A 20743-nucleotide genomic window follows, 5' to 3' on the forward strand; every position below is an offset into this window, starting at 1 on the left:
ATTTTATCCTGAACGCTCCCCACCCTTGAATTTTCGATGTTTCGACACAAAACTTGCTATATGGGCTCGTCATTAGTCCGTCTGTTTACCTTCTCGGCCGTTTCAGTCTCGGAAAAGAAAAAGTGTGTTTTTCGCCGTCTCGCTTCTCAACCTCTATTATTGCTACCCGCCGTTCTTTCCGTTCCTTCCGCCGCGTGGCAGCAACCACGAATTCGAACGCCGCATGACTGCGGCGTTGACACGTGTTAGCGAATGATTACCTCGTGTTACTATCTTTTAGGCATAAAGAAATTTGATCAAAGAACAGTATTCTCTAGTTGTACGACCAAAAATAAGAAATTAATGTTAGACGGTGCTCCGAAAGTTTGTCTACATTGGAAAATTGGTGGAAAAGCGATATTTGAGAAACACTGCTGTAGCATGTATGCATGGATTTCCGGTGGCTCTCTTAGAGATACATGCACGCAACCATACTGTTCTGTCCTTCGTTCTTCGATCCGTCAGCATGGTGTAATGCAGGCTTGGATTTTGGGAGGATTCCAAAGAGGCCGAGAGGAATGTTACCCTAATCTGAGCGAACGATGGAATCCCGGTATGCAAATTCACGGTGAATATTAAACGGCTGACATTGTACAGTGGCCTTCTGGTTAGTAATGCATATTAATCGTACTGCGGCACATAACGCCGCGCGGTGGTGTAGATTCCAGAAAAATCGCCATTACTTTTGCTTATTCTGACATTTGAAATAATGATCTCTCAGGAGCTCGTAAGGTAAAGAGGTGGTGAATTCATCGCTTGAGCTGGCAAGAGTACGATGCGTCTGATTTGTTTGATACATTTTACTCGCTGTATAAAATTAGAAAATATGGTATAGTGATTCTTACATATATATATGTATATTGGGTTCTCCAAAAAGTTCGCGACAATTTTTAAGAAAAATTCAAAGATATATTTTCTGGAATTACGTACGAACCATTTTGTTCCACGAGCTTTCCACCTTTTAACGTTCCACAATTATTTGTGATGTGAAATGAAAATATATATATATGTATATTAGGTTCTCCAAAAAGTTTGCGACAATTTTTAAGAAAAATTCAAAGATATATTTTCTGGAATTACGTACGAACCATTTTGTTCCGCGAGCTTTCCACCTTTTAACGTTCCACAATTATTTGTGATGTGAAATGAAAAGTGAAAAAAAATCTTTTTCTCGCGTATGATTATAGCTCCTTGAGTAACACTATGGTATAATTTCTTTTTATATACAAAAAAAAAAAAAATGATAAATTCCATGCCTCCAGTATTTTTTATTTTTTCATGATTATTCTGGATTTCGTTTCAATGTACGCCGTGAGTTTGCATTAGTATAAAGAAAAAAAGGATACGCAATTGGAACAGAACGAACCGAATACATCGGATAACATGAACCGGGTAGATAAAAAAGAAAAGATTTCGCGAATCAATCGTCTTTTGTGACGATGATTCGAGCGGACTAGGTTTGTATGCGTCTACTATATCCGCTTTTTTTTAAACACACGTTCCTGAAAAATGCACAAACAAACTATGGGCATGGAAACGGTATCGTATTCACAACGATTTAAATAAGCTGTTTTCCGTAAAGCCACGATAGATATATACCACCTTTGAATTAAATGGAACAGAAAAACTAATTATTTAACAAATTTTTCAAGGTCAACTGCAAGAGAACAAACAGACCTCTCGTGTTTTTAACGGAACGCCGGATTAATTTATTTCTCATTTGGATTACTTTCATCAAATTTAAGAATATCTACAATTGCAAAAACAGGAAACTTTTATATTCTCTGTATCTCATTACGACCGAGTCGACATGTATAAAAATATGAATTTACATAAACATCCGCAGTATAATAACGACACTTGGTACTCAAATTGTAGTGAAATTGCAAGAAATGTCAAGAAGCACCAACGATGACTTATTTTCGTATCTATTCTGTACGTATCGGTATCAACAAGTATGTATTACAATTAAATCGATCCTATCGTTATAGCGTACCAATTGACTGGACGCGCATAAGCGCGGTTAGCGTCCAAGGGATTAGATCGTGCAACAGTTTCTTGTATCGGTGTTCTGCGTGTGGAAATTAATTATAATCTGGCCTTGTTCCCACAATCTCTGTGTATAATTCTGTTCTGGGAATGTAGCATTTACTGGCGTGTACTGGCCTAATGGTTGATGTTAAGATCTCTTCTTGACGCGAAGTTTGATATCAATGCTCCGCATCTTTGAAACCGTTTAGACGATTAATCAGACCTAAAGCAGGGCCTGCCAAGCAAGCCTTACTGGAGAGTCTAGCAGATTTAGGCCGAACCGCAGTAATTACTCTTGATACTGACAAGTATTACTTCTTGTTAATTAATTATTCAAAGCAAATTATGCTAACTTGAAACTATAAAGTAATTTGAAATTTCCAAAACAATGACGAAAACAGTTTCTTTTTTAACCTCTGTAAGCTATCTGTATTATTATTATTTAATACAAAATATCGTATTCGTCCGTACACAATCAATATCATTATTATTAATATGCATAATTATGTAACAAGGCATTAACAGAATCCAAATGTTCTTTGTATGTATCAAAAATAGGACGAACGATATTCGAGTCGTACTTCTTATCCGATGGCTAAATTATAATTGAATAATTTTGTAAAAACATTTGCTATAACGTCGTATTAATTAACGTTAGGTTATTGCTTCAAAAATTTCATTTATTTTCCTAACGAATAATTTATGATACGACAGAAAGACAAACAGGTATCGCTACGATTTTTATTATTTAATTTTGAAACTTTACATTTGTATAAGACAAACACATGTTCCCGTTCATCTGTTCACTTTCCCTTCGGTTCGATCTCGTACTTTCTTTTGCCAATATGCGCACTGCTTGCATAATCTAGAATAAATATTCCACCGCTATCTACAAAGTCGGAAAATAGAAATGAAATACAAAGCTTGTTAATTCGATTATTCTCTTTGCAGTCGTCTGGTCCGTTGAGTTCGAAGTAATTGATTCCGAAGGCTTTGCAAAGTAAGAAAATCTGACGCGACAGGTAACAAACTCGATATTAAAAAAGAACGTCCCCTGGGATAGTCCCAACGCGATGAAATTTAATCTCCACGACCTGATCTAGAATCTTGTCACGATTTTGAAACGACAGCGTTTAATCTATACTCGAGGCGGACTACCACCAGATAGAGGAATATAATTTACCGTCAGTTACTTCTAACTCGTGTCGGATCGCCGAGATTCAAAGAAATAGGGCCATGTTCTCGCGTCGTGGTGCAAGCATAAACTAAATACGCTGTAAATCTTCTGTAATCAGCGTGTAGAGGTAAAACACGTTCCCTTTCGTGATTACTGACATAAAGTCGTAACCGTTACGTGTTCAAGTACCGCTCTATTTTACGATACCTCTTTAATTTCACTATGTGATCTGCATAAACAATTTTAACCGTAAACGTTACAATATACGGACGCGAAAACCAACACGATGAAACTATTAATTAGCATTACTTGTCTCCAATTGATTAATATAAAGAGCGTTTAATTTATTCGATTCTCATTTGACAACACTGAATTGCGCAATGATGAAAGAGATCGGTGACAGTATAAGAGTACTACAGTTTACCTTTTTTACTAAGGATGTTGCCATAGGCAACATCTTGGAAGTTGAGTGCCACACAGCTTTCGGAGAAAATACTCTTAGCTCCCTGTTGCGCCTTCCTTGGAGTTTTGTTTTCCGACCGTTGTTACCGGCATAAAGTCGTTCTCAGGGCAGATGTCGGCTGTGTTCGTCCCCGCTTCACAATAAGATCGCGACAATCTTCTCAATGCGCCGAAAACTAGGATGTTCGTAAACGAATCGATACAACGCGGAGCCAGTTGGCTCAGCCTTCTGCCAGAAACGCATTCCCATGAACATCGGATTGTTTCTCTCTGCGTGGCATCCGAAATTGTTCCTTGGACAACTGCACGCAGAAATCACCTGAAACAAATACGACGTTCTATTTTATTTATTTGTAATCATATGTACATTTTTTTTAGGGGAATTAAGGGAGGAAACATTGGTAGAGAAGATAGAGAAACAGCGAAAGGAAAGGAGAGGAAAATAGGGAAATATAGCAGAAGACCAAGGATAAGGATACGGATTAGAACTTAGAATGGTATACAGGGCCTACGGTAGTTTATTGTTAAGCCTTTGCAGTATGTTGAGTGTTACTAATATTAAGATCGGTATCTAAGGCAGGAGTGTGGAGAAGTGTGTGAGAATGTGAAAATGGATGGATGATTCGTAACCAAGTCCATTTCTTGGCTGAAAAGCTAAAATAAATATATATTTATATATCGTATGTACATTTCTATACATTTAACTCCTTCTAATTAAAACCTAAACTACGCATCGATATTTCCTTTGCATTTCTGTCGGAATTTATTCTTTTCTTAGCAACTTAAAAGAGGTCGATATTTTTAGATAATATAAGAAAAAAAGTAAACGGTAAAGGTATCGTTTAAATCCACTTCGAAAGTAACTGTGCTGTCCGACGTTTGAAGTATGCGAGTAATTTAAACGGCGCGGCGCTTATTTGTGCAATAACCTAATTTACCACCAAGAAGAGACCGCTTTGTGACCTTAACATACCGCGCCATTCACTGCGGCTTTTATTGATCTCGATAATTAATTTCAAGCGACACCTTGCTTCATTCTCGAGGTCACCGTGAACGAATTCCTTCGAGCACGCAGCATCGAAGGAAGGAAGGAATTACTAAGGAGTGCGAGCCGCTTCGTCGGGATCATTACGAGATAAACTAATATGTGCTAGACCATTATGAGCGTCATACTTGGAATTCCGCGCCGCCTCCGTCTTCGCCCTTATTCAGCTTCTTTATTCGCCCAGGAGACGCCAAGTCTTGTCTTCAACTTTCATTCCCGTCCTTACCATACCGAGCTCTTTAGAACGGAATTTTGTACATTTGGACGCAGCAATTTCATTTTTCCGTTTCTTTAATTAGTCGAGATACTTCGAATAACATCGAAATACTTGGAATTTTTTCTATTGCTTGTCAACTTTTTTATGCAAGTAAAACTTTAAATAGCAGCATGGTTAGTTTTGGCAATGTAGTTTTTTGCGTGGCAATTAATTGCGTGTCTTTACGCAATTTCTGTTTTGATCTCTTGACTTGTTATCAAGTGATATTTTTTACTTGTGGTCTTGTTCGTTATCGATCCTATATAGACTTAAATTATGTTAATATTTATTGTAATTTCAACGTATATAAATCTGAAAATGATTTCAAAACTTTCAGAGGAAATGTAAGTTAATTAAATAATTTTAAGTATTACGTTTCCGTAATTGATATTAATAGATCAATTTTATCTATATTAAAGCATACATAACGATGTGGTAGTTGAGATAATAAACAAATAACAACAAGAAGAATATAACTCCAAGTCGCCGTTTCTATCTGTAACCATAAATCCATTTTTTTCAAAGGACACCTGCGACTGTCTTTTTGCCTGAATCTACTACATTAATTTTCCCGAAACACGAAAACTTTCGAAACAAAGTGTACTTTAAGCTAAGAAGCAGCACACTTAACGTTTTTTCCTTTAAATTTACGACTCATGCTCCACAGTAAATTTCGCGCGGCTGCAACTATAAAACACCAAGAATATCGGCTAAAAGAATTGGATTAAAATTATCAGTAACATAGCAATAATACGAATCATCGCGCCATAAGAATTACATCACAAATACATGATTCAAGTACCTAATTATTCGACAATTGCGATATCAGTTTTACTTTTGTTAAATTTAAAGCACTTTAGGAAATAAACTCTTTTCGATCACAGACTTCAAAGTTTTGAGCGATAAACATTCGTCAATAAGAATGCAAATTTGTTTACGCAATTCAGTATAATTCCCATAACTAGAAATCCCTTTTAAACCGCTCGACGATCGCGGTTATTCGATTCCTAAAAATACGAAGTTGAAGAAATATCGATTCTAAAAATTCTGAGGCTGAGCTACGCTCTTAACTCCGCGTGCTTCTTCGAATTTCTAAGGAAATTTTTCCCGTGAAGTTTTATTCCGCCAATAAATCGATTCGCCGTACCCCATCTAAAGTCGTCGTGCACCATCGAAATTTCTGTCGCTAGAGCCAAAAGTTTCTTCAGGAAGGGAACAAGTATGTCGAGGGGAAAATTCTGAGCCCTCGTTTCGCTTTCACCCCTAGCTATCCTCCGAAGGAACCATCGAATATTCTGACGAATACTCGGGAAATATGGTTTCATAGGCGAGAGACTGAATAACCGCAAGTATTCGTAGGCGGTGCAGATGTTACAAAGGCGACGAACGAACTGCTTCGTCGATACTCTCGAAACTGTTGGACTCTACGGGAGCTCATTTCTTCACCCTCCGATATAAAATCGCTCGAGCGAGAGTATCGAGTACGCCCATTACGTTCTTGGAGTAATGACGACCTGTGCATGAACGTTAGTCATTGTAAGAGATGAACCCAATTTTAACCGAAACAAGGAACCGATGGAATAGAGTTAATTAAAATTTCGTGAAAAGAGAATAACGTCAGAAGTAAACAGAGAAGCACATATGATCCTGGTAATATTCAAATAAGAGTCCTTTTAGATGTATTGATACTTTTGACGTCAACGTAAAGCTCCAAAGGAACTATGAAAGTACGATGCACTTGAACTGAATACAGAATCGGTAAATCCATATGCATTGCTACGTCAATCAAAGGAGATTTATTTGTCTTTTCTGTTCGATTTAATGATATCTTCACAATAAAATTGATCGCGTAAAGGAAGTTTATGATAAATCCTACTTCAGCTTGTGTCCTAAACTCCACTCTAGATATTTACCACACGGTTCGTCAATCTTCTATACGATTGACAGTAAAATACAGCTGCAAGCATTCCAAGTTAAGTATACCACAGCAAATATTTAGATTCTTCCTGAAATTCAATTTTTACCGCGAACTTTACAATTTTTATTTGCGAGAATAACTGTTTTATGAATAAACTGTACGTATAAAAATGTTTCGTCTCATTATACCCTGTAAGATGATATTTCTCAAAAATGAATTCAACGAACATAAACATTTCTCTGAGCCCATTTCTTGAGAGCGTTAATTGTTCAAAAGTTGCACCCTTACTTTTATTTTCACCAAATTGGCAGCAATTGAAGCAAATCCATAAGAGAAACAGTTTCAGAGGACATTAAATAAGATGAGTTTGAAATTGAATGATCTAATACGTACGAAATTTGATTAATTAAAATTATTGTTAAAAAGGACGATTAGATTATTTATTTTATTAAAAAACATAACTGCTTCCGTGTGGTGTAGTAAAAGATCTAAACACACTTGCTCGTATTTCGCGTTTTTTCAGGAATTTGGTCTGCCCAAAGACGAACTGTTACTACTTGTTGCAGCCTCCAAAGATTCCCTCGCACTACTCGGAGTAATAGTCTTTCTTTTATCGACGCTTCTCTGGTTATCCAAGACAAATGGAACCTCGCTGTTTCCCAGATTATCTTGGACAGATGTCGTTTGTTAGCTGGCAAAAGCTGGTGTTTTCTTTTACTTCGTGACTACTTCGCAATTCACGAAGAAGGATAACAAAGTATTCCTGATTAAACGCAATCCTGTTATTCTAATGATATTGATACTATGTTCTCTAAGAATGTTTAAAAATACTTAAAGTATGTATGTTTATATGTATAGTTATACATACAGTATACAATTATAATACAGTTATAATTATACAATTATATTATATTACATTATAGAAAGTACATTTAATGTAGTTCTAAAAATATATATGTATGTATATTTATATAAAAATATACAAAATATATTATGTTAATTATATAAAAATATATATATCGTAGTTTTAGACTACATTTTAATTATGTATTTTCTATTTATTTCAATTTTTTTTTTTTTTGTATTTTATAATACTCCGAAGCGGGCCCAAAAGAGAAATCGAATGTAATCATTTATTTATCGACGAAGCTAACAGTTTTTAAATTTAAGAAAACGAAAAATATTATCAAAGCATACGATAAGAAAGCAAGTCAGTAATGTACGATATAACTAGAACTAAATTTAGAAAGAAAATTTAGTCTTTCTTCTGATCGTATCAAGATCGTTACGTCATCCTTATAGAAATAGGTTCATCCTATTAACGTCTCTAAACCATCCTTATAGAAATAGACTTATGCTACTAACGTCCACACCATCTTTACAAGAATATGTTCATCCTATTACGTCGGTACACCATCTTTATAGAAATGGGTTTATCGTTTTAACGTCTTCCTGCCATCTTTACAAGAATAGATGCAGCTTCCTTCTGTTTTGCTACGTATCTTCTCGCGAAGCTATTCAAGTATAATATACATACAGTCGGCGTAATAAGTATTCGTACAGGAACCATTTATTTCGAATTAATTGCCGTACGAATACTTCTTACACTGTATATGCAGCATTACAAAGCTTTTGTTCCTTTACGATATTTAAGCCAACAACTACTAAACAAACGTTCCGATATTCTACCTTCCAGAAGAAAATTTTTATTTAAAGCCTTCGTCCTTACTTCACTAATTGTAAGTTTTTAAGTTTGATTATCATTACGATATGTCTCGCTAATTAGCTTACTCATTTTATTTCTTCGTACCGATAACAATTCGAACAGTATCTCTGCTTTAGTATTTATTTATTTATTTAGTCAAATCAATTTTTAAAAATCAACTGTTCGAGTTCCGCAGTCAAACGGTTAACCGAATCAGAATGAATATTCACCGGTTTAACAGAGATCGCACGACAGTTTAACAATGCGTCAAGTATAATCGTCAAAGTATCCGTACTTTAAAATTCTAATGCGAAAATACAGAATCAGATTCAAAGTTTCCAAAGTGCGCTGTGCAAAGTCCAGCACAAAGTTTATGTATAATGCGTGGAAAAACCAATCCAAAGTGTAAGTTCCTATAGTTCCAAAGTTCAAGGATTTCCAATCTTACAAACTAAGTTAATATTAAACGAGAAATTGTGTCTTCTTTCTTTCAAAACAATCTTGGAGGATTACGGGTAAAAGAAGGGGCGTAAGAATGATACTAAACGAACTTTCTATCAGATGTCCTGAATTATTTATTGATTTGAACGTTAATAGGTGCGCAAATTCATGAAATGATTTTTCTATTTTTTTTTTGTAATAAATATCATTTTTCTCTATCTTTTTAACGCGTTACAGTGAATCGCTCATTTTTTTAAACTTCCTTTTGTCCGCCACTGCACACGAGATGCAAAAATTCTCTTTTCAATTTAGAAGATTGCTCATAAATGCGTGTAAACCTCTTGTAAATGCCACTAGCGTAAAAACGTCGAAACCTTCGAAAATGGAAAACAAATTATCACGATTCTCCGATACTCTATCCACCAATTAGTTCCAAAATCGCCGTGTCTCCGTAATAACAATCGTCGACCTATCATCCGGAAAGGATTTAAATACGACAGTTATTGGAGCAACGTGCGGTAAGGTTTACAATTAAGTTCCACGTGTTCGCGATGTACACGGCAATCTATACCACATGAAACACGAGGCAAATATTTACGGTGCATTCTCTCCACATCTGCGGTGTCGATCGTAAAGTTCAGAATAGACTCAAGTGAAATAAATTCAGATCGTCCGGCAGGATATTCGAGCATCGGTTACACACACACACACACATATATATATACACGGTCATACCGGAAATATTCAGTGGAAAGGATTCGTTCTACTGACCCGTCGGTTGCTCCAGTTAACCGAGGGAAGGAAATGGACCGCGATATATGCGGTTTAATCAATATGTCTGGGTTATGAGTCGCGTAAAGACTCGTCGAAGTCTTTGCTTGACAGGGAAAAGGGTTCTCGACGTACCATGTTTAACAGCCAGGCCAGGGAAATTGCTTTTGTCAAGATTACCCTTGAGTCGTTTAATCTCTTCTCTGAATGCGAGTTAATGCGGCGACATAAATGGTTTCTCATAAGAGAGAACGATCGTTTTACGGACCTATAAAAATCCTCGGGCACTAGCCGTCCGATGAAAACTAACATTACGGTTCTCCGGATAAGTGGGCGCGGACAACATTTACTTCGTTCCACGGCTCGAGCCTTAATTCAAGAGTAAATGGCAGAGCGATGCACGGTTGTTCGATAGTAGGTACTTTTTGGAAAGAAAAGGAGATTTATCGGCAGAGGTCACCTAACCAGGATTCCAACTTAAAGGGGAACACCAGGTTCTAGGCCGAAGGATATGCTGATATTCGAGGATTTCTCCTGGCGATATCGAAAGTTTAATATAGAGATTTCACGCATACCTGTGACAATAAATACCATAAGATCTCTTCTGCAAGAATTTAATAGGTGAAAACCTAACACTCCGGTTAAAATCTAGAACTGGACCGGAAGGCTATCAGGAATTAACAGCGGAAATTGTTGAAAAATACAAGGATTCTATACGTATACTTGTACAGACTTTTTACTGTGTATACGTTTATACAGACGATTTAACCCTTTGCGGTCGTATTAAAGGGTCTAGCAGGATAAGGATAGGCAATCGTCCAATTTTCATCGCTATTATGTGCCGTGCGGTGCTTTTCACTTAAAAGTAAAGTTTAAGAGTAACATGAGGGTAAACACCCTTAACTTTATTATTTTTTTTCTCGGTTACTATTTCAGATATTTAAATTCTGCAAAAACGAAAATATTCTTACTTATAAGCTGCGTCTCGTATACATATTTTGTTCGGGGTATTTTTTTGAATTATTAAGAGTAGAAAATAAATAATTTATTTTTTGCGGGTGGTGATTGCAATCAACCTCGCGAGTGACACCTACCGAAACAATCAACAATGATGATCGGTTATTTAATCGACACAGGTTATAGTTTCAGAACGGTCGGAGTCCTGGAACATGGTTAAATAATTAAAAAGAAACAAAAATGGTCAGACACGCTACGCGTATCGTTACAGCTATGCTGAAAAGAAAATTTGCACGCTTCTTTTGCAATAATTCGTAACTCAAAAGGCCCTAAACTTATCCCTTGAGTAATTGCGATCAATTTAAACTACGAAACATCTCGTAGTTGGCTGTGAATAGGTTGAAAACAATCACGGTTTAGAATAAGCATTCGTTGAAAACATTAGCATCGATCAATTTCTCTATATTTTCATATGTATATTAGTTCGAGCTACTAAAAAGTAATTTCCGACGATAGCTAAAGTAATCGTTAACAGTGCTTGTTGTTCTAACAATGATCGTGAATATTATTTTGCTGAAATACTCGTGCTTCACGAATCCTGATTCTCCATGAATCGAACGATCACTCGAGCGAACCGTCGATCAATAATTGTCAACCCCTACCCCCATTGCCATTTTTGAACCAGAGATGACCAATCATGATCAAGTATGACAACTACTGCTCATTGCTGCCGATGCTTACCATTAGTGGGCGTTATCGGAAACTCCATTTCCTCACTCGTCATATACAGGGTGTTTCTTAATATGTCGACGCTTTTTGATGGTAAATAAAGATAGCGATAGGTCGCTAACAAACTAAACGTTGACGCGACCTTAAACAAATTCAAAGTAAGCAAAAAAAAAATTCAAAGTAAAAGAAATTTAAACAAAATATCATATCATAAATTCTCTTCAGATGTTACACCAAGGTTAAGTGGTACGCCACAAGAAGAAATAGGTTGCAAATAAAAGTAGTAAACTGTTAAACGAAATTTATGATCATATTATACAAAATTCTTTTCGTTTGATGCAAAACTTAGCTAAGAAAAAAGCAAAACATTCGTAAGTTTTAAGAAAGTAAAACTTACGTACCGTCGGACAAACAAAAATAGAAACTAAGAATAAGTGAATAAAATTCTATTATACAGGGTGTTTCTTAATATGCGGCCACTTTTTGTGTTATCGTAATTGATTTTTGGTTTAAAAATAAATCATTTCTGCCGACAACTTAAATTGCTAGTTACTTCTAGTACGAGTACGGTCGAGTATACTCCTGGTCAGAATCAAGCAGATTAATTAATTTGCAAGTGTTTTTCAGCCGAGACATTGGATACGTTCCTTACAGCTGGTGTTGTAGATACTAAACACGTAAAACGCCTCAATTTGGAGAACGTCTGAGTGAAGCATATAAACGACTAGGTAATTAGTAATCTTCTCGTCTGTGGGTTGTAGTCTAGAATTCGCCTAGAATTCGAATTCGTGAACCATGCTACATACATTAGCTTAATGAATCTAGTTGTTGCGATGCAATAGATGTCACACACGAGGTCTGTCCCAAAAAATATCTGATCTGAGGGTATACCTCAGGATCTACAAAATTTAATAAGCAAAGTTTAATGCGTTGAACCGTGAGAATAAATTTGACAATGACCTAAATATTCACGTGGACTCTAGCAACCGTTGGATGCTGAAATAAAGAATGTAAAACAGTATCGTATTAATATTTAACAGCGAAAGAAGAAGTTCCCGTAATTGAAATGAATAATGGATGTGTCTCCATTGATTCGCATAATCATGGTAATAGACACCACGGATGTGTAACGAACTGAAATCAAATATAAAAGCGTCGCCAACAGATGTAGCTATTACTTCATCGTGGCAATCGATTCGATTGTTTCAAGACTAATTCGAACTCTGATAGCGGGCTCGAGACATTTAGTTGATGTCCAACACACTTGAAATGCTAATTCACGAAATTCTAGTCATATTACGAACCCGTCAGAGGCTCTCCTCTCTCCATGCTTCTCATCCTCTTCTCGAAGGCTTTTGTGCTCCGCGACCAATCGATCGACTCAATTAAAACCCGCCACCTCGGTTCGTGCTTGTTTCACGACGTGATCAAGCTCGTCTGAGATAAACTTGATCCCGAAGGCAACAGTATCCTAAACTTAATGACACCTCGCGAACTGGGTCCGAGAAACAGGAAATTTCTATGGAATTACATTAAAACTATATAGCATATTGCCTCGCCGAGCACGTTGGACAACTAAGCTTCGAAAAGCACATTTCTGCGTTTTCTTTTCTTTTATTTGTTTATAGAATTTCTTTGTAAACCGCATTCATTGTAAAAATTGTATTGTTCCCTAAAAGGGTATCTAAAAATACGGTTATAAGAAAATCTAGCGCAAAGGTTTAACGAAAAGGTGTCCCAGAAAATATTAACCCTTTGCACCGGAGGCCTTTTTTTCTGGTATCTAGCAGCCACTCGAGATGTTTCTTAGCATTCTATCGCCATGAATTCTAGGCTATCTAGATTTGAGAATAAAGTCACCTTTACCTCGCCGACAATCATTTTATCGACACTCGGAGCTCCAAAGAAATGAAACCTAAAGAAACATTAGGTATTGTAGATTTGCTGCGTGAAACCTAACTTGACTGAGTCACTCTCTGAGTTGACTGAGAGTCGCCTCTGGAGTGCAAAGGGTTAAATAGACCGTCTTGAAGCGTGCCATGAATCGTTTCGTAGATTTGTTTATGTACGACGTACTACTTATTAGTACACGATACCTTAGCTCGAGAACAACTCTCCCCAAGGGTGAATTTATCTTGCCTAGAGAGGAAAGCTTTCCTCGTTGTCTAGATACGAACGAAAGCCGTTACGAGGGAAATTTATCAAGCAAAAGTGTTGCAGCCAGGAAACAACGTTGCTAAATCAAAAGATCGTCGAACTTGCTACAGGTAACCACGTTTACGTCGCTTTTTAATATTTTTATAGAATACTTAACAACTCGAAGGGAAACACGAATAACGCAAAGAAAATAATGGAACCGAGAATCGCTTTCCATTTCTTTTAGCGTAATTGTTTTCCGAAATTGTGTACATATTTGTTTCGTTAAAATTTTGTATAACATTATCTGAATATTTCCGAAAGTACGTTTTACCTATTGCATCGCGGAACTAAATATATCATTTTCGTTTCACCAGAGATAACAACAATTTCAATTATTGTAAAATTAAACTCGTATAATGCGTGAAACCGGGAGATAAATTCGATTAATTTGTAGAGCAATCTGTTAAAAGTGTACGCTCGCGTGGTATACAGAGCGAAACAAGAACTGCGAGGAATATCGATGTTTCGGGAATTACGGTTAACACGTTAATCTTGGTGTAGAGTTGCGCATGTTTTTCAATCCATTTCGATGCGATCTAATTCGAGACACACCTTGCTCGTACAGGTTTGTTGCTCCCTTGCACGCTAGACGGTTTAAATAATTTTCTTCCTGCGCTACATCCTACGTGCGCGTCAAATAGATCTAGGACAGGTCGAGCATACGTATGCTAAAGCTCAAAAATATACACGGAGTAATAGTAAAAGGCGAGATGCCTTCAATACGAGAAAATTTATTTCTACTAAATAAACGAATACAGTCTCGGCATTAAACTCGTATATATTTTTACGACGAATACTTATTTTTATGAAAACAATTGAATCGTATATATTTTTAACTCTTTTAATATAATAATGAAACTTTTATCTTCTTAAAATTCTTAAAAATAGTGTTTTTTCCATTTCACGCATACCATAATAGCCTCTTAAACGAAATTTCTACTAAACTCGTGGCTGTTTATGAAGTTTATATTTATTAAAAAGTTTCTTTTACATCAATTTTTAAATAATGCATGTCTGATTATAGACAGTCAATTTTTTCTTGGCTGATCATATACCATTCTCGTCCACTTGTCCGATCGTAGCCAATTCTGTTCCACTTGTCCGACCATAGTCAAATCTCTTCCACTTGTCTGGCCATAAACACTACTAACAAGAACGAGTCATTTGCCTGATCATAGCCTTGTTTCGCTTACTCTAATTTTCGAGCAATTAAAGCAAAGGAAATTGCCTATGCAAAAAGGTCGCTAAGTTCTTGCCAACTCGTCCACAACAAGGAATTACGTTCCAGGAATAAATTACCGACGCGAACTACCGAATCGATTATCGATGCATTTTCAATCCCACCTACCTGTAACTTTCGGTTATCGGTGCCGTTAACAATGTTGTCGGTAACTCGCGACACGCATGCTCATTTCGACGTAATCGGACAGAAATGTTAGTGGAAGAACTTCTCTAGCTTTTACGAACAGTGCAACTTCCTGTCACGTGTATGCATGTGCGACCCCGGTTGCGCACAAAGGCTACGGTGCCTTGGACCAAGTATTGAGTTCCATTGTTAATTTCTCTTTTTTTTTTTCCTCCTCGGACAACGCTGGTCATTGTACCAAATATTAGCCTTTCGTTTGACGAAAACCGACGAATTGGTTGTGAATTGTGCACCATCGTGGAAAACGGCCTTTTACACGTGCGCCAACTTGCGAAAACCGAGATCTTTGAAAGAATATCGATTTCGCGACAGGTGGATGCGAATACCCTTCGTTAACCCTCGTTTGTAGACAGCTGAAATCGACTTGAAACAAAAAAAAAAAAAAAATGAAACACAATATCATGTTGCATTCTGCATGAGAAATAACAAAACTGGTTTTCTACGATTGTTTCAAAAATTGTTTAAACATTATTCCGAAGGACGAAACGTCAGGCCTATAATAAATATCGAATAGTAGTTGCGTGGAACACTATTCTTATTCGCGTAGGTGCAATAGCTGAACGCATTTAATTGGGTGTAAGAGATAGATATTTTTAAATGTTCATCTTTAAATGAAATGACGAATTCAGTTTTGTCACGAACAACCTATAATTCTCTCTGTGAATTATTTTCATTTTTCATTATCCCCTTGATAGAGTTTACCAAAAAACGCTTTTCCTCCGACTCGATTTTCAAATGTTGAGATCTCAAATTGAAAACGTATTTTTATTCAATAAAACATAGGCTATGTTACTCGGGGATCGTGTAACTTTCTATTACTGAAGAAATTTTTTAAATCGGTTCGGCAGCTACAGAAATTACCTCTTATTAACAAACGAACAAACTTTACCTTTTTATAATATTAGCATAGATGAACTCTAACATTCGCCTTCGAGCATTAATAATATCTCGCTCCGGGAAAATCCGTTTGATTATACATGAGCAACCGCGAAATAAACGAATTCGTTTCCAATCGTGAAGCAACGATAGCAAGTCGGATTTCCATAAATAATTTAAACCACGTAGGCAAAGATTGTGCCAGCATTTCGGTTCGCAGTGGTGAAATTCCGACATAGGCGTACTATTTAAAACCGTAACACATTTACGAGCGAAATTTACATCTAATAAATAATTCGATCCCTTTGGACTGTCCATTTTAATTAAAACCGTCCCGATCGTATCACGTGCGTCACACACGTATCTCAAATGTAGTTTCGCTCAGAAATACACACGATCTGTCTCTGCAAACTTGAAATCGTATGTAATAAATACCCGTTTATGAATTCGCATAGAGTTTACAACGTATCCGTTAGATACACAAAATATTATCGCCGTATGAAACTTTGGATGCAAATATTAACGTCAATCGAAACCAAAAGCAACAACACGATATTTGACCTTTCGTGACGAGATACACAGCCGCCAAAATTATGCGGATACTTTCTTGATTCTAATAATTATCTGACAAAATTGAAAAAAAAAATTAAAAAATCATATTTGACTAAATCTTATGTATTTCATTTTTTACCATAATCGGAGTATGTTTTATCTACATATCCATCGCGTGCTCTTATAATTGCATAAATTGTATTTACAAGTATCGGCATCCTGGCTAGTAATTTGTGTTATCGTTTATGGGTTAATATCGGACCGCTCCGTTTGTAATGATTCCCGTAAATGTTTCAGAAACCCTCCGTCTGTAACTGAAAATAATACAGCGCAAACACATCCCGTACATTTACCGTTATTTAACGAATTTAAATAATTAAATTTTTCAACGTAATACCGCTATTGTACATTAATTGCATACTTGTCACAGCGCTTTGTAATTAAAATCACATAACGATGATAACGTACATTGTATACAACGCGCATTTGTTAAAAATGCCGAGTGTTCGCATATTTTCGAATAGCAGTGTACGTACGATATAACATCCGAAATCATTTCTCTTTAAACAGAAAAAACGAAGACGTTCCATAAAAGTCAAATAAAAATTGAATTTTATGAATGTTTCTGAAAAAACAGACATTTATTCAATTTTTATCCAATGAAACGTAAGCACGCGATTGCTTTAATTAGCTATCTTTAAGGTGTTAAAATCAACACTGCCAATAAATAGTCTTCGATTCGAGACTGAAAATACTGTATTATTTCTTGCTATTTTGTTGTTAATATCTATTTCATTATGCAGAATTTGGAAATCTTTGAACGGTATGCGAACAGTTAAATTCGCTTGTGCGGTTTAGATGAAACAGTAGCGCAGGAATATTATCCAAACTGCGAGTATCGCTGGTCCTTGACGAAAGTTTCAAATATTCTGACTGTTGTTAGTTGTTCTGGATTCGATTCTAGGTTGTTCCAGACCTAGATCCTAGGTCTCGATTTATAGATTTATGTTCTATGTTCTCTGTTTGTATTAAACGAAATTAGTAAATCGTATAAAGTAATAACGCGAATGAAATCCATGAAAATGATAAAACTATGAACAAAAGAAACGACGATAGCCATAGTAAAATATTCAATTAGAGACTGCAACACGTTCATTGATCTCATCGAAATCGTTTACGATTGGTTATTAATTTCGAACGTCGACAAATAAATTCTCACTCCGGACTAATTTTATGATTTCATCCGCCTAGATTGTCGGAATTGGCCACCGCGGGACGTTGTTTAATGGCCGCGGGGAAAGCGTCGAAGAAAATGGAAAGGCTCGCTGGAATATCGGCAAGGAGCAAATGATACAGTTAAAGGGAAACAGAGAGCGATGGGGAAGAGGGTGGAAGCAGCCGTTGGCTAGGAAATGGCTGCCACCTGTAGCTATTGATCGGTAGGGCGAAGCCAAGTGCGTGTAGCGAAGTTCCCCGTCATCCCCTTTCCAACCAGATCGAGCCAAACGTTGTTGTAGCTTACATCCGTTACTAGTCGTTGTCTACGTTCGCATCCGGTTTTCCCTTCGTCCACTTATCCCTTCCCCGATGTGACCAAGTTTCGGACGATTCGTCGCGTTTTTCCTATGGCTGAGCACACCGGTGTATCACGGTCTTATCCCCGCGATACGTTCAAGGTGAGCCGAAATCTGTAGCATCAGGAACCAAAGGGGAATACGCTTTGAAATAAAAACGTGAGATAAAATTATTTCGCACCAGGCATACCCTTCGAGAACATTTCTTTTGAAAATTCGTTTCAGTCTGTCTCGGTTTACTTGTTACTTCTACTTGTGTTGGCATTGACAGATTGATAGCGATTATTATTACCTGTTTTTATTCATCCTTAATATCGTCGAGCTAGGAAGCGTATGTGTTCGTACGTCGTCTGCTTGAAATGTATGAAAATTAATATGTAAAGGACAGACTTCAATTTCTTTATATTTTTTAATAACAATTCTACATGCTCTTACGCCTTTCGCTTGAAACGTATGAAAATTATAATTTGAAGGTCAGATTTCAATTTCCTTGTATTTTTGAATAACAATAGTGCTAGCCTTTTAATCGATTACATCGTGATTCAACCCTGTGCGACCAATAAGGCCATATGTTTCTATAATACAAATATTCTTTTATTTATACGTATGAATAATTTCGTGCTTACTTTATGTGTTTATGTAGCTTTGTTTAAAATTTCTTTGTTACATACTCTTTGAAAGCTATCGAACAAATAATCGTACGGACTGTGTGATCCAATTATTTTTTTTTTCTATCAAAATTACGCAAGAGAATTGAAATTATACATTATACACTTTACAAATGCAATTGTTGAACCATATAATTCACTGTCGAAAAGCGTATAAGAATACGTATGTTCAAAATTTTATCTAGAATTAACTGGTAGTTGATTATCGCGCGAGTGACCCTTCTTTAATTTTGTTTTATGAAGAGTCAACCTATGTCGACAAGTACTACTCTGTTTTATAGAATACCTGGTATACAATATAGAATGTTCGAGTGAAAGCATTACTGGAGCACCTCTTGATGGAATCGCGACCCTGAGCAACTGCCACGCTGTTCCCCGTCGAGATAATTATATTTCCATTTCAATTAATGCATCCAAAACCGCTCGACCTTCTGCACGGTCGCGCTGTCTCGATTTATAGACCTCCTATTCGCGAAAAAGAATCGGTCGCGCAAAAAAATCTGTTCACAGGTGGCGAAGGTCGACTTCAACGCTGTTCGTCCCTAGGGTATATTCTCATTTTCGAATGTTTTTTTAAGCTTGATTCTTGCTCGAGAAACAAAATAATAAAGTAAGTCGATTTATTGAATCGTAAACTAACGAACCCAGTGGTCTTATGTCGAACATACCAAACATTTATTTATTAAGTGCAGAAATTAATTTTGCGTCTTAATAGTCAATCGTTTATAACTATAGCTCAAGTAAAAATATTTTATCTGCTTCAGGAAATATAGGTTTTGGTGTGCTATAAAGTCCAATAATAATTAATTCTAACAATTTAACAAACAGAAAAAAAGAGAGCAAAGAGAAATAATAAAGCATTATTGATTACGGTCACCCGATAAATAAGTAAAAATGAACGCTAAACGTATTCCCACCATCTTTTCCTCTCTTTTGCAATCTAGATCGCAATTTGTCGCTGAGATACTACACGGCGTATAATGAAAAGAGGACAGGCGTGGCAAAGAATTTCATAAAGTACCAAAGCGATTTCCATCAAAGCAAGTGGAAAATTTTAATCTCATATATTGTTTACTTTTTAAGCGGTATACGCTGTTTTTCAAACATTGATCTAAGCATCAGATTTGCATCTGGAATTAGAATTTCTACTCCGATCGATCAATCTGTCTAATGAATACAGTAGCGAGTATCGATTTTAAACAGAGTCTACGAGGATGAATTTTTTATTGGTAGAGAAGTCTCGTAATGTGAAGTAAATGTACCTATCGTCGAGTGTCGCATTAAAAAATAAAAAACTGAAATAAATCTACGTTATATTTACTATTGTGCTTTATATATACTGATATCCTATATATACATATAATGGAGTTGCGAAAAAGTATTTCAAAGATTTAGAAGAAAATGAAACATTAAAAGTTGTGAGTCGACCTTTTGAATACCTCGATGTAAAAATTATTACACCTGTCTGGGATTATTTGAACAGACCTCGAAGAAAACGTGAGGCAAATAATCCAGATGAACCAAATGGCAAAGTATTCCGAGTGAAATGATTAAAAAGTTATATGAATGTTACTCGAGATGAGTCGACGCTGATAAAAAGGTAAAAGAGTACTAAATATTACATTTATATGAATTTATACTATTTTTGATCAAATTTCTGACAGTACACCGTACAATAAGATTGGTAAAATAAAATATATAAGCTAAATTAACAATTCGTACTGTTTCTTTAGCGGTCGAAATGTAAAAGATGTAATATATCATAAAAGGCCTGATACTTTTGCACGGTACAGTGTATGCAACATTTATTGCACGGATGCGTTGGTGAAAATCACAATATTTTAATTGGGCGCAGCTTCCCTATTTACATTTCATTAGATAAATATGCTGGTCTTTAATTTAAACTTCATTTCAACA

At 36.2% G+C, this 20743-nt stretch overlaps 1 protein-coding gene across 1 annotated transcript in view; it reads right to left on the bottom strand.

Annotated features, from left to right (window-relative positions):
* Positions 1-20743, bottom strand: part of LOC128876611 (uncharacterized) — an 86723-nt gene that overhangs the window by 34574 nt on the left and 31406 nt on the right. Inside the window, exon 2 of the mRNA XM_054123108.1 lies at positions 3672-4028. Coding sequence (XP_053979083.1) covers positions 3672-3704 — 33 coding nt within the window. The 5' untranslated portion in view covers positions 3705-4028. The remainder of the gene's footprint in view (positions 1-3671; positions 4029-20743) is intronic.

The sequence above is a fragment of the Hylaeus volcanicus genome, chromosome 1 (genome assembly GCF_026283585.1).
Source record: "Hylaeus volcanicus isolate JK05 chromosome 1, UHH_iyHylVolc1.0_haploid, whole genome shotgun sequence".
Classification (NCBI taxonomy): Eukaryota; Metazoa; Arthropoda; class Insecta; order Hymenoptera; family Colletidae; genus Hylaeus; species Hylaeus volcanicus.